The following is a 15,711-nucleotide window of genomic DNA, read 5'->3' as shown; positions in this document are numbered from 1 at the left end:
ATTTTCTAGAATGACGAAAAGGTAATTTTGTAATGCAAGTGAAAGCGACCGTAAATAATTATATTGTAAAAAGAAATAGGTAGGTCCGATGAAAAATTTGAGGCGCCGTTGAAATGTTTGTATTGAGGGTGGTTGTAAAAAGTGTTGGGGATGTTCGGAGGACGTGGTAAATCAGTGATGAATATTATTTTACATTTAAACATATAAAACTCGCACAAATGCGAGTTGTTTGTTCTTCAATGTTCCTGTGAATAGAAATCTTAGAATGAGGGATTACATAGGTGAAATGGTGTAGTGTTCACTCGGAAGTTATCTAATCCAAAGTCGCATTTCAGAATGAATAGCTGCGTGTAGCACGAGATGCAGTCCGGTCTACTCACAATTGCAAACCGTCCAGCACTTTTATGTAAATGTCATAATGAATTTTCTTCCTTATATGGAAAAATCCTATCACCAAATTTTAATAGGTTGTTGTAAATATATGGAAGCTCAAAATTCCCAAAATTGAGGGAAATAATTTTATATTTACATCTCTACTTTGAATACATAAAAAAATTGATCAAAACAGTTCGAAATACTTATTTTACCAGATAATATATATTATAAGATGGACTTCACCTATCTGGTTTGATTCATGCCCGAGAGCTTGGGCGTATTTAAGGGGGCGGGGGTTCGTGGGGTCCATAAAAATTTCTTCGGACTTATTTAATTCTTCTAATTTAGAGACTGACGGGATACGATTGGGAAGGAAATTACGTAATTCCACACACCAGATGGGACTGCAGACCAATGTCTGCAATTTCCTGATAGTTTCAGAATTTATGCGATAAGAAACTGCATTGGGACTGTCAAATCAGCTATACATCGTTTCCCCTCGAGTCTTCTTAAAGGAATTTGGTTTTTAAAAACTCAGTGCTAAGAAAACTAAGAACACGCCGTAACATTCTCAAGTTGTTTGACACAAGATGGACAGAGAAGTATCAATACTAAGTAGCGTGACTTGCGGAATTGTATTCACTAATTGTACAAACTTTACAGACTTTACAATTTACAAGTAGAAGTGAAATATTTCAGCAAGCTCTTCCGTTTCTTCACTGTGTAATCTGTGGGGAGTTCTCCACTTGTTCTAACCAAATTGTTTTCATGCAGTGCACCATGTTGGCACCTCGAAAGATGGACTGTTCAGTACTATGAACATGTCAGGTATTCTAATAGATATTTTTTTAAAAAAGAAACTAAGAGATAATTCTGAGAATTTTAATGAAATGTATTCCAAAGCAGAGAATGTACAAAGAGACTAGGATGAAGAAACCTAGAACACCCAGCCGTCAAATAGGAGGAATAATGCACCAGCTGAGAGCACAAAAGAATGTTACAAAGTAAACCATTATCGTCCATTTTTTAACCATTTTATAGTAGAATTGAACTCACTTTTCTCCGAACACAGTCAACACATTGGAAAATTGCAACAACTTATTCCAAAAATGTTAAATTGCTATCCCTCATTCATTGGAATAGTGTGTCAAAATGTTAGACGGCCTGGTTGATAGATTGGATTTTGATAGCTTGGTCATACCTAGGCATGCTATGCGTTACGGTTTTTCCGAGACAATCCCGGAATGATATCATTTGTCCTGGTGTTCCGAATAGTTTCTTCGGGATGCACAAATGTCCTGGAATCGGGTGGAAAAAAAGAAATGGTTAAGACTATACTTGCCTCAACTTTATTTATATTTAAATGCACTAAACAATCTAACTGTACATTGATAATACAAGAGTTATCGAGTTACAAGAGATGCTGCAAAGATATTTGACTTCACGATAACGCCGCCGTCTGCTAGCAGCACTGAATTTCAGTTGCAAATTTCTTCCATTGCATAGTAAGCTGTTTACTGTAAACAGTCGGTGCTTGGGTGCCCGCACTGTTCAGTCCGCAGTTCTCAAATAAAGTTTCGACATTGTGAGATAGCAGCATAGTTCATTATGGGACCGGAAAGGAATTGCAATATTCCAAGATTAATGATATAGCTACTTTGAAGTGGATTTTTTTAAAGAAGTGTAAAGAATATGATAATGGATATGTAATGTACATTCACACAACTCTTTCGGTTCCAGCATCCACCCCTCCCCGATCCACAACAAGCTTCCGGTCAGCAGTATCGCGGATTTTCACTTATGAAATATAGCAACCCTAATCATACCAAAAGTTGACCACTCTTCCCCTTACGTGAACTATATATACACCCATGCCAGAGACATACGCATTTGAAAATACCGTGTTTCTTAAATAAGCTATTCTTAAAGATGCAAACATGCTTATAAAACTAGCAAATTTGATTTTTATCCAAAAATCCTGGTAGATGATGGTTTAATAGGATCCACGCCCGCTGACTCAATTTCGAGAGGTCAAAGGTCAACGCCTGCCTGATTTTATAGGGAATCGCCCAGCTAAAACTACGAATTTGAACCTCCAACTTTTTCCAAGGAAGCATCTACAGAGGGCGAAGCTTCACATTGGTTAAATTCGTTTTTACTTGATGGGGTACAGTTTCACTTTCTGTCAGGTTGAATTTAAGGAAAAAATCCAATGATTGTTGATCGGAAGTGGCAAGCGAGAACTTAAGATACCCTCAACCGCCATTTCTCGATGTCAGCTAATGGACCAATAAAGTTTTGACGAGTTTGGAAGTGAAGAATTTACTTCCCTGGATGGTATGTGTTGAGTATCTGATAGCATTAGTATAAATCTTAAGTAACTGCTACTATTACATTCAATGTAATTGTGGTTACTTTCTGTGCCAAATTTCATACCATTGAGAGTTAATTGCTATCTTTATTCTTTCAGTGGTGCCTTTTCCGAAGTTCGATTGGCGGAAAGTAAAGAACATCCAGGACAGATGTTCGCTGTTAAAATCATAGACAAGAAAGCTCTCAAAGGCAAAGAAGATTCCTTAGAAAATGAAATCAAGGTTTTAAGAAGGTGAGTACCGAAGAATTTTGTTTTCTCGTACTTTGAAGATGCTTGGACTTTTAATCTAATTGGATTTTTGCTTCTTTTTTATTCTCTTAGACAGTTTTGGTACTTTTTGTACCAAGGTCGAGTGAAAATTTATTGCAATACGCTCAGGATATGACGTTCATAATTCTAGTGTATATAGTGTCCATATTTTAAAAAGTCTTGATGAGACAAAAGTTTTATTGACTGAATTTAATATAATTGTGTAATTGTTTGTTGCAGATTTTGTGTCAATGTTATGAAAAGTACAGATGAGCTATTGACCTTTTCAACTTTATCTCCCATTTACAAACTTACACTTGTAGCTCATGGTAACTTCAAATTGTCAATGTATTCAATTTAATGTTTAGATGTTCTCTTCCTCGTAGTTGTATGTGCATTGGTAACACTATTTTCCATAGTGCATGCACCTTCTCCTTCTTCCTCTTGAATTAATATTTGAAAATAAAAATATACGTGTGACAAACATAGATAATTGGATATGACAAAAATCATTGAAGATTTTCGACGCTGCTGAAACATAGTTCTTAATCTCCTTGTTCTCATCACAAAAAGCATGTAAAACGTACTTTATCCAACATCCTACTGGGCAATTCATTGTCATCTTACATCATAGATCCTCCCCACATACGTACAAATATCTGAAGAATGCTATTTGGTGATAAAATGCTTTTGTTTAATAATAGTTTCATATTTTGATACTCTTCTTCTACTCACTGGTTTCTTAGTTCCCGTGTAATTTTTGAACTACTAGCTGTTGTTACAGTATGGTTCTAAGTTTTGCAAAAGAAAACTTGACAAGACATGTGATTTACAAGCAACTGCAATTATGCTGCAAGTAGTCGTTTCTTGCAAAATGCTAACCAAATGTGCAGGGACTGAAATACTCAGTGGCCAGTTCCTCTCAGGGTTTGCAGCAGTCGACCGAAACATTAAAGCGGACGAGTCTGCCGTTGCAAAACCTATGCAGTTTTCATTTTTACGTCATAATTTAAAAACTAGAAGGTAATCAAATTGTTCGTATTTTCAACACCAACTAAAGCTTTCTTCTTTTAGAGCCACCTCCACTTTCTGGCATACACTTAGCTGTTAGGTTTGATTTTTGTACTTCCACCGTATTTAAACCTTTAGGTACTTCATCCAAAGAACATGTGCAAAAGCAACATAAATTTAAGAATATCTCTTCGCAATAAGATTAATTGATTAATATAGACGCTTTAGTGATGAGAGAAGAAGATTTTTGCATGATTAAACCTATAGATTACTTATAGTATTGATTTTTTATTGTACTTTGCTGATAAATGTCGATATACCTACACAACCAAAGAAATAACTTTTTGATGGATGCACTCACTACTTCGAAGATTTTTACCCTGTTAGAGTGTAAACCATTACTGAACACTACTCCGACTGTTGAATAAGCTGGAGCTATCAATAGTTCATGCTTTGTGGTATTCAACAACACAAATAATACGATTTTTAAACTGCCCTGAATTAATGAAAAATACAAGTTGCAGTTTAAAATTATATCATTTCCAGACACGTATTTTGCTTCTTAGCTGTGTGGTGACCAATGAAAGAAGCGAATTAACGGGGCGGGGATGTCCACCCTTACTAGTCCTCGCACAAATATTTCCATTAAATTATTTATTCAATGTAAACTTGTTCGTGATAGTTTATCGTTTCGTGATTTCAAATTTTATCAGCATAGTCAGTGACAACACATACGATTTTATTCTCAAGAGATGTGATACTTAACACTATTTTAAGTATTTTGTCTTTCTTGGCTAGAGAATTGTAATGAAAAATTTTCATAGAATTGGAAAATCTACACCGTTATAAGGCTTCATCTTTCATCACTCTTACCTAAGATCCTTGTAGAAAAAGACGAAGCTGATGAACTGTTTTCGGAAACTCTAATGTTGATGCTGGGAATGAACTTACAACCATCCTAGAAGGCATCTTACCCCTTCCCCCCTCCATGACAAAAGTTTAATACGCACACTGCATGAAACATTTTCTATATTTTTACTCCAAATGAATGACTTTAATCAATGTCATAATATAATGATTTGAGTCGCTGTTTGAAGTCCATTTTATACACAGATAAGGTAATCGGGACTGGATCTACAGTTTAAAGTGGTATTCAAAGCACTATGTGCCTTGATTGGGTATCGAGACGGGGATCCCTTGATTACAAGGAGACGTAGCATAATATATGTGTGTGTGTATTCATACATATTATATTATGACATTCATTAGTCATGTAGATGGCATATAGATGGCAAATATAGAAATCGCCCCTGCTGTAAGAAATTCCTCAATTTCTAATTTAATGTCTCATGGAGGTCGTGATCTATCTATCATTTGAATAGTGGAGACAAGGTGCTTAAGTAATTCAAAAGCTATAAAGTAGCACTGAATCAAGCACGATATGACAATGAATCTGCATTTACAATTTTATCAAATATTTTACGATCTATTCCAGGGTTTTGAAAGATATATTATTCGTTATATTTGGCAACTGGATTTCATTCAACATTTTGATTGTGACTCTTGGATACGAACTTGACTAAATTAGTGTGCGATTGCTCTGGTGGAATCATAGGAATTTTAAGTGAGGAAATTTATGTTTGGAGTATGTGAGTGTATGAAAGTGTTTTTAAATTCTTGTTGAAAAATATTCGAAAATTAAGTCTTGCACCTGCTACTTATTTTGTCACATTTAAAATATTAAGTGGAAAGTTTTGAACCATGGTCGCGTTACAAAGACGATCTTCTCAATTATCGTTACACGTCCGGCATCGATCCCCTTACTCGGATTTTTCGTTTCTTTATGTAATTTTAACACAAAAGAGCGAAGGTTGTATTTTTCACGTCTTTCGTTCGCGCCAGAAACATGCAAAACTACAAAACGCCCCTAACAAGTTGAAGGCTCGAACCGTCCACAACCCAGACTCCAGGTTCCCCCAAACAAAACTGTTTTCACGAAGAAAACCTTTTTCATACATTTTTATCACTTAGATTATCACGCATGTTACCAGCAGGATTTGTAATTTGTATAGTGCAATTGCATTTGGACAAAAAAACTTAGAAATGAATTACTGCAATACAATGACGTATTTAGGGGAGGGGGCCCGGACCCCCCGAAATATTTGCTAAGTTCAAAAATCAAATAATGAAAATAATAAAATGACTGAAATAAAATAATGAAAATATATTTGTTGTTTAATCGAGGATTATTTATTTCTGACAAACTTATTGGAAGACAAGGATTATATTGGGGCCATACGACTTTGAATGACAGTACCAAAGAAGATTTATGCAAGATTTATTACTATTTATAATAATATGCATAAAATATTACCAGGAACTTTACTTTTCGTTCGGTCTAACATCCTTTTTTTGATATTCAATAAATATTCAATTCTTTATCTATTTGACATTTATTTCCTTGCCAGAGCAGTTTTTCTTATTTTTATTATTACACATTTTGCCGACGTTAACTTTGTAATAAAAATAGATTAATTATTTTGATTTTCATTAATGCTATTTTAATTGATTTAATATAATTATAATTTCAATTTAAACATTATTATTTTGAGACACTTTGTTCTGATCCCCCCGAAATATATTTCTAGATATGTGTTTGTTGCAATAATCTTATGAACATATAGTAAGTTTTACACAATTCTAAATATTGTTAGTATTGCTTTAGGTAAAACTTCTATTAAAGAATAAATCTATAATTGTTAATAAAAATTGCAAATGACGTATATACAAAATGATTCCTACATGTTCGATAACAAACAATATAACAGTGAAGGATATGTCACCCTCCGGTTAAATTAACATGTGTCATGATAGCCTCGAAATGAAATTGTTATTGTTATTGATTTGCTTTTTCTTTCACTTTTTGTGTCACTTTTGGCTAATTTGCGAAGATGGGGATGAGTGATAATATGATGAAATTGATGAATGGACACTCACAAACATCCATGCCCAGGCCGAGATTCGAACCTGGGACCTCTGGCCTACTGCATTCGAACCTACATTGTAAGGAAAAAGTTAAAATTGTAACTGAAATATGCGAGTCATGTCCATATTCGTTTAGTCTTTTTTGTCCATTATTTCCTAGTTGTCGAAATGTAATTATTATATTTTTTTTGCAGCCAGTCAAATTACTCAATGTTTTTACGACAATTAAATAAATAAAATAATCGCGAGAACAAACAAGAATATCTGTTTAGAAATTTAGATTGAAATTTCGAGTTCGAGTCCTGCCTTGGGCATGATTGTTCATTTGTGAATGTATCTTCATCAATTGTATCTAATAACCATTCACCTTCATTGTCGTAATTGACTTAAACAGAAACCAAAGCGACGTGAAATAAAAATACCAATAAAAAACGTAAAAATAAAATCAATGTCTCACCATAATCTATGCTACAGGGTTCTTTCTGATTGCGGCTTTCACCCATATGCCACTAAGGCCACATTAGCGGTCACTTAATGCAGAAGCATGTACAGTCACGTACACTTCTGGATTATAACAATCCCATTAACTTTCAATGGAATCGTTGCAACCCAGAAGTGTCCATGACGTACACTCAAACGAAAAGCATACGTCTTATAAGCGAAAGAGCAATGCTTGAATCAGTTTCCTTACCTTTAACCTTTTTCTTATGCAGAGGAAAAGAACCGAAGGCCCGGGATTCTTATAAGGAAATTGAATGCTCAAAATGGAATTGATTTAACCTTTAAGTTAACATTTTAGACTAGTGTTCCTTTCTTTCGTATTAATGTATATCATTAGAAGGCCATTTTTATACACGAGTAGGAAGACGAGGCACAGCTAACAGTTTCTAAGAACACTTTTTCGTAAGGCTATTTTTGTCACTAATTCAGTTTGCATGCTAGGCACCCTCATTTCGACTTGACACTTGTCGCGTTGTGATTTAGCTCTGTTGTAGTACGGAATGAAAAGCATGCTCTTGACATAGTACGTATGGTTGTCCGTGTCATTGGAGCTGAGTTAATTCTAGCATTATATATGAGTGGAAGGAAGCTGATGGTCTGTTTCAATTTAATGGCACATTCTTATGTAAATTACATGTTTCATTACGCCCATATTTATATATGTTGGAGGCATGGAGCTAATATATAGTGATGGACCCCCTCTCAAATATATAGAATTTTTTCTTAACATCTACGTTGCGGTTTCATAGTCTGCTTTTATAACTTCAATCTACTTTTTGTATAAAAATAAAGACTTATTTGGCCCATGCATTTACCACCCAGACGACAATAAATATTTTTGTGCGCTTCCGTCTCTCCACAACTCTTCAAGAGTGGTGTAATATTATTCGTTGTAAATCTCTACAAGATAAAATATGTTGACTTCGGAAATTTAGGGATGCACAACGTTTCCTAGGCAAAAGTGTAAATGTACAAACTTGAAGTTGTTATTGTGAATAAGAGATGTTTTCGCGTGTACCTCGAAAAATATAATAGATAGAATTACCAAAATTGACATGCTTGAAAACCATGTTAGTGGAGATGATTTTCAGTTTGGATGACGTTTCTAAATGGGCGTGGTCCATAGATATATGGGGCAACTCCTAAAATTTCCACTTATTAGCGAAGAATTGGCCAAAATAATTCTCTCAATATTCCAAATTCTTCAAAGATAGACGAGAAACCTTGCTCTATTATTTGCTGGCGTTGTGTTCCAAAAATGAACCTATATTTTCGCTTGCACCAATTAATAAGAGAAGAATGTGCCCAACGTCTTGCAAACGTAGCGAACAGTTCTGAATGTTGAATTTAGACTTTGGCTCGGAGAACATAGTGCATTCCTCCTGAATTTTCAATGTTGACGTCGTCTATCTTGTAGAAGATACTCCAGCGAATAAAATGACACCACTCTTGTATATTCGTGAAGGTGGGAGGATTGGGTGCATGGCAACCTTCTGTAGCCCATGGCCTAGTATGTGTGTGAGCAAGACAGTCTGCAGCTGGGACATGATTCTGTGTTCTTTGCTAATTGCTGGAAACTAGCATTTGTTTTTATTTTCTGCACAACAATGTTCATGTGGAATAACGGGAAAATGCACTTACGTGGAGAAAATTTGTGGGAGAAATGCTTTGGGTATTCGAATTAGGAAGTATAATTGGGTGGTCACACGGTGCGAATTCGCGTGCTTGCACGGATATAGGACTGGATTAATTTACCAGTTGGCATTTAGGAATAAAGGTCAGCAGCCCCACAAGGATAAGGTTGTTAATATGTTATTTGCCGTAATAATTGCTGTAATGTATTGTCGTTTGACGCAAATTACATGTATTAGAAATAAAATTTTCACATTGAATTTACTTTGGAGGGGGGTGAGGGCGTGGATCTCCTCGGCGGTCTCTCCGGGCGCCCACAGAAACAACGCTGAATACCTGCCACATGTAGTATATTTCTTAGCATGCATAGCATTCTGACATCTATCCGCCACTTTCAGTAAACAGAAAGAAAATATCATGCAGGCTATATGGAAGAAAGGAACAGAGTTGTCTTGTATCAACTTGGAATACACACAACAAATGTATATTTCTTGAGTGAACTTTCCACGATAACGTCTGAATTGAATTAAGAACGATTTCTTGAACTTGAATTCAGCAGGCATCCCTACTGGCCTAACTTATTTTGAGAACTATAGTGGTTGATTATGTCATAATGAACTTGTATATTTGTCAGATAATTCACAATGTGCATGCGGAAACAAGAGGTTCAAAACTGATTCTAGAGAATGTTGTGATGAGGACTTTTCTTTCATCTTCAAAATTCAGAGTTGCGTGGGGCCGTCCAGAAGAGGAAGTCAGTTGCGTTGGAATACGTGCGTGTTTTTCGTCTTGCAGAAACAGACATTCCCTTGTGCCGAGACCTCCTCGGCCTTTCGTAGATAAGTTGAAGGCCTAGAAGATACCAGCACTGCAATGAAAGGGAGTCCGCGTTAGTCAGCGTGGAGGAACGCACAATGCAATCCTTGTAAGGAACGAGAATGTCAATGAATGCGTAGACACAAGATGTGAGACGGCTGGCTCTCGGTTCACACATGCTAGTTTCCAACGTATCATTTTAATCTTCGAATTCTTGACATGCCATGACCATATATAAACGGGTTATTCTTGCATTTTCCGGTTATTTTTTCCCTACTGTACTTCCTTTATGTCCATCGTGATAATGGTGGTGAATTTTTTAAGAAAAAAGAACTCCTATACCCTTTCTGGGATTCGAACGAAGTGTCCCCTCCCCGATTTCTCAGGTGACTATTCTAGCTACTACACCGTACATATCATTGAGCGTATTCATTAATTTCGAAAATGCAGTCATTGTATTTATTGATTGCATAATATTTACCAAGGGCGCGAACTTCTGAAAAAACATTGGGTGGACTCAAACACTTCATTTATAAGTTCACAAAGATCTCATGTATCATTCCTTCCATTTATTACGATTTTGATACGCACCAACAATGCATCCTTACTTATTTTTTAAAAACTATCTGTTATTTATTGATTTCAATGAGCAAGTCATCACGATAATAAATACATAATAATAATATGATAAATTATTGGTTGGGCTTGTACCTCACGAGCTCATATAACATGGCGCCACTGATTTTTACTACTTTTTACAGTACATACATACATTGAATTGTTTTCGAATTTTATTATAATTTTGTTTAGATAATAATCTTCATACTGATGCACATTGTCCTTTGCTCCCATTTATATAACATAACAACTAAATGTTTCTTGTTACGGTATGAAAATAGTTCTAGTAGTTAGTGTTCGTTTACATCGAATTAGGGACTGCAGTTCGGTATATGTTGATAGATATTGCTGATATTTCATTAATATTTGTGATTCTTATTTTGCGTCCTTTTTATTCCAATCTTGACTAATCGCAACTATGAGAATGATTACATGGAATTTATGAAAAGGCACTAACGAAAACTCGACAATTCTCTTGCCTGCATTCAAACCTGGAACATTCGGTAGTGATATCCTAAGTCTCTATTCTACTAGCTCGACCTAGTAATTGCTACATCCTTGTACAATTATAATAACTAAATTACTAGGACAGAGAAAGTAGGACTCTAGATATTCTCTATCTCTGACATAGTAGGTTATGTTATCAGCACCACACTCCTACGGGATGCTGGCAGTGTTACAGGCGGTAGGAGGTCTGATTGCCACTGTTAGGCCCCTTTCGATACCCGGGTTGGGTTTTTAAGGTGATTTTCCCCTTTACTTCTCCTGTATAAGTAGCTGTGAGATTCATCATATCCTTAGCGTCGCGATAAATTTAGTCACTTAGTCATCAACTACATAATGATCAAAAATAAATATGAAAAGAAAAAAAAACACTGGTGATGAGTGTAAACAAAATACCTACTCAAAAATAGTAACCAACATTCGTTTAAGGCGCGGTAACTCAGTCGTTAGGGCGTCTGACTTCCATGCAAGAGACCGGGGTTCGATCCCCGGCGGGGATGAGAACCGGAATTTTTTCCACCTGTTCAAGCTACTCCGGTGCCCACCCAGCGTCGTATAAGGTAGGTACCTGGAGGAAACTCTGGGGGGTAAAGGCGCTCAAATCACATCACCCACACCTTCGGCTGTGATCAAGAAAGTGTGGAACCCTAACTCCACACCCCCTGTACGCCTTCATGGCGTGGTGCAATGCACAGGGGAGCGAGCACTTTACTTTTATTCGTTTTATGTGAGCAAGACTAAGAATCTATTTTACATAGGTCTACTTGAAATCTGGGAAGCAGAATGGTTGAGAGTTATGACAGGTATGAAATTAGTCGCTTTAAAAAATTACTAGTTACTTATACTCTTTGTGAAATAGAACTCAAGAGTTACCGTTACCTTATTAAATAGATGTAGTTTAGTTCTAGAGTTACTTTATTCTAGATTCATATATATCTCAGAACTTGTAGTATGAATGAACTTTAGCGAGATAATTCTTTTAGTGATGTTCATGTGAAATCAACATAAATTTTCATGAAGTTGCGATAAACGTCATACATTTATAATTTTATATTTAATGTTAGAAAATTTGAATTAAGCCCTTATTCTTGAACAAAAATAATACCATGCAAAACATCACACTCAAAGCAAATGTGAATTATAATTTTGCTCTTTAGTGTTGAAACTTACACGAAAGTAATTGTAAAAGTAAATTAGTTTCGTTACTCGTTACAAGAAAAAGTAAGAGATACAGTCAGGAGAGGGGTTTCCATCCTCGAAGACGAATGTCAGCGTGAAATTATATTCACATACATAATTTCATTTGTCACAATAATTTGAATTATTTTTTTATGAAGGACTGATAATTGCATGCAAGTGGTACAGAACATTGCAAGAACACAATACCTTCAATCTAAAGCAGAGTTGGGGGGAAAATTCCTGGCTTCCTCCTTGGTAAAAATCCGCCCATCGTAACAGTTACTTATTTCATAAAGTAACTACGTATTTACATATGAAACTAAGTTACAAGTAACTCGTTACTTCACACACTGATTTGAACACAGAGGAGTTGAGTGGTCTTCAATTGTAAGTTGAATTTTCGCCTAAACCTTAAAAAAATGCATGTATACATCCAAACATACGTATTTATAAAATAAGCTTCATGCATTTTCCAGTTTGTGCTCTCCTCTCTCTATGTTAAGCTTGCTGTTTAGTGACTAGGAAGAGCTGAATCACAAGGGACATGATGGCCTTGAAGGCGGCTCAGGTCCCCGTCACAGCGGTATCAGCCTTTGAAAGGAATGCTATATGATCTGAATTTTATGTTTATCAGCTATGCTTTGTGTCCCTTTCCCCGCTACGCTTCGCCAATCAGCTGCGAGAAATGTATGACGTAAATGAATGACATACGAGAGGAAGCGGGAAAATTCAGATGAAGGTCACGCACCTGTTGTGTGACCTTGCCGCACATTCCAGTTTGTTTCTCTTCAGTATATGGTGGCGCGCCAGCATATGATAGATATGTCTTTGTAAGTGCAAAATCTGTGAAGTCCATCAACGTTATTTCATTGTATAAAACCAAACCATTGAGCCAACCTCCGTGGCGGAGTGGTTTTCACGCGCGCTGCTACGCCAGCGGTCCCGGGTTCGAATCCAGACCTGGGCATGGTTGTTTTTTGTGAGTGTCCCTTCATAATTTCCATCATAACATTCATCCTCATCTTCGCGATTATCCCAAAGAGACAGAAAAGCGAAGTAAAATGAACAAAATCAATCAAAACCAAACCATTCTGCCTATTTAGACTAATCGTGAGGATGAAGAATGATGATTAGATTAATTTTACTAAGGGACAAACACAAAGATACACACCATGCTTGGACTCGAAAGCAGAACCTTCAGTGAATTTGTGTGTCCCTTCATCAATTTCATCACTCATCCTCATCTTCGCGATTAGCCAAGAGTGCCAGAAATGCGAAGTAAAATAAACCAAATCAATCAATCAATAGGTGATACGGATTATACAGGGCCATTAAAGAAAGACATTTTCAACATTGCATAAAATCAAACCATTATTGATACGGACACACACAGTCGACAGCATAGAAAACAGCATGCTAATTATCCATCACCGTGTTCATTCAGTCTGTTTTCTGTATAGTGAGGTTCAAGAATTGAAACCAATATCAATAAAAAGAGAAAAACCTTTACTCCAGCATATATAATTCCGTCCTTAATTGAACATAGGATGCCGAAGAAAAATGAACAAAAATAGAGACGGGCAATTGGCTACTATTAATATTAGCCACCATTTGCACTATGGTTTTGTAGAAAATGTCTTGGAAGCTTATGTCAGTAAGTTAGACGCAGATGTTTTTGTGTACCTCGTGCGAACGACATATGCTGACCTTGAAATGCTTAAATCGGCCAAGCAACAGACAATATGTTCTATTCTTTTTATGAACCTAAAACATTATTAAGAACCCTTACGTTACAATCTTACAATAACGAACTAAAAATTAATAAAAATACAGGGCTATTACAAAAGAAACACTTCGAGCATTGTGTAGTAACATAGACTAAGGATCAGTTGTTGTATTACTGATATTACTAACAAAAGTCGAAATGGCAAAGCTATTTTGTGATAATTAAATTATATCATATGTTCGTTTTGAACCTTCTAGAGTAATGCTAAAGCATTCTACTCATTCAACTTGTAGGGTTCGATACCCGATGGAGGCACATAGTGGTTCGGATCCCACTTTAAACTGTAGGTCCAGTCCCGATTAACCTTACTGCGCATAAAGTGGACTCAAAACACCAAATAAATCAAATTGGACTATACTGGCTGACCTTGAATTGCTTTATCTGCTGATTTTCTTATTAATCAAGCAAGTGTTTTTAACAATATTTTAGATTCATCAAAAAATTAGAAAACTAATTTTAAGTTCGCGCAAATTGTTGCATTATTAAGTACAAGTTTGCTTCTTCAAAGAATAATAATCATGTGTGACATGGCATCCCTGACATGTACTCTTATCTTGTTTCCTGTTACAATTTATGTTCATGAGTGATGGATGCCCCTGTGTTATGTTAAAATTCAATTTTTGTGTTATTTCCACACATTCAAAGATCCAATTTGCAGCTGTAAACCTGCTGAATAAGAGAAAGTACGACTTCTTCCTTTCAAAAAGGGCACCATGGAGACCACACGTCACACAACGAAATAGCGCTTTAGGTCCTCAAAGGGATGCATACCCACAGAGTTTAATTTCATTATTTTTAATCTAATAAATGGAGTACTGCATTCTGGAGTTACATATTTGAAAAATACTTGGGTAGCCCATTCATGAGGATCAGAGTATGGATTTACTTACCGTGCTAAAATTAGTGTATAAACGTTGGTTATTTTTCTGAAATGTTTAATATTTGAACTAGACAGCATTAAATAGCATTGAATATTAACCACACTAGCTGTGGATCGTACTTACTGTTCCGTCTACTCCGTCATTTACTGATTGATGTACACTTCTGTTCAACTCAAACGAGTGTGCCACTTTTTGTGAAGTCCAGCTTTGTGGCCGGAAGTACAGCCGAAGTAAGTGTACTATCAATCAATTTAACCATATGCAGAGAATTTTGTGTCTCTCAGACTCAAAGAAAAGGCCTAACGGAAAGATTGCAGCGTAAATATTAATTAACTGGAATTTCCACGTCAACAATCAAAGTAATGTAAATGTGAAATATTCCTGAAATTTATTTTAAAAAGAAACTCGTTTCTTATGTTCGTGACGAAGTAGTTACCACAATTCGTTAGAAGGCGAGGGCCCCGAGTTCGAATTTGGCCTGAGCATGGGTGTTATTTTTGAGTCTCTCTTCATCGTCGCGAGTAGCCGAAAATGGAAGAAAAGCAACACTAAATAACGAAAAGGAAAACATGCAATAAGAACAAGTGAGACAGAAATAGTGCTGTTGCAATTCCTGAAAATGATGCAAGAAAGAATCTTTCGGAAATAGTGTTATCCTAGTCCAGGAGAAGGCTTGAAGAATAAATAAACTCCTTCCCCATACACTTCGGCACTGAATATCTGATGGGAAAAAATAATATAAATCCTAAAGAAAGAAGAGTTTATGTCACAGGCAGGGGTGCACATGAGAGGAGGTACCC

The 15,711-nt window shown here is 36.1% G+C and overlaps 1 protein-coding gene across 4 annotated transcripts in view; it reads left to right on the top strand.

Moving 5' to 3' along the window:
• CaMKI (Calcium/calmodulin-dependent protein kinase I) overlaps positions 1 to 15,711 on the top strand; it is a 687,397-nt gene that overhangs the window by 224,954 nt on the left and 446,732 nt on the right. For all 4 annotated transcript variants that reach the window (XM_083117582.1, XM_083117581.1, XM_083117580.1 and 1 more), the window contains exon 2: positions 2,846 to 2,980. In XM_083117582.1, coding sequence (XP_082973708.1) covers positions 2,846 to 2,980 — 135 coding nt within the window. The remainder of the gene's footprint in view (positions 1 to 2,845; positions 2,981 to 15,711) is intronic.

Source organism: Lepisma saccharinum, chromosome 2 (genome assembly GCF_977018435.1).
Source record: "Lepisma saccharinum chromosome 2, izLepSacc3.1, whole genome shotgun sequence".
In the NCBI taxonomy this organism is placed as follows: Eukaryota; Metazoa; Arthropoda; class Insecta; order Zygentoma; family Lepismatidae; genus Lepisma; species Lepisma saccharinum.
This window is presented reverse-complemented; position numbering and strand designations above follow the sequence as displayed.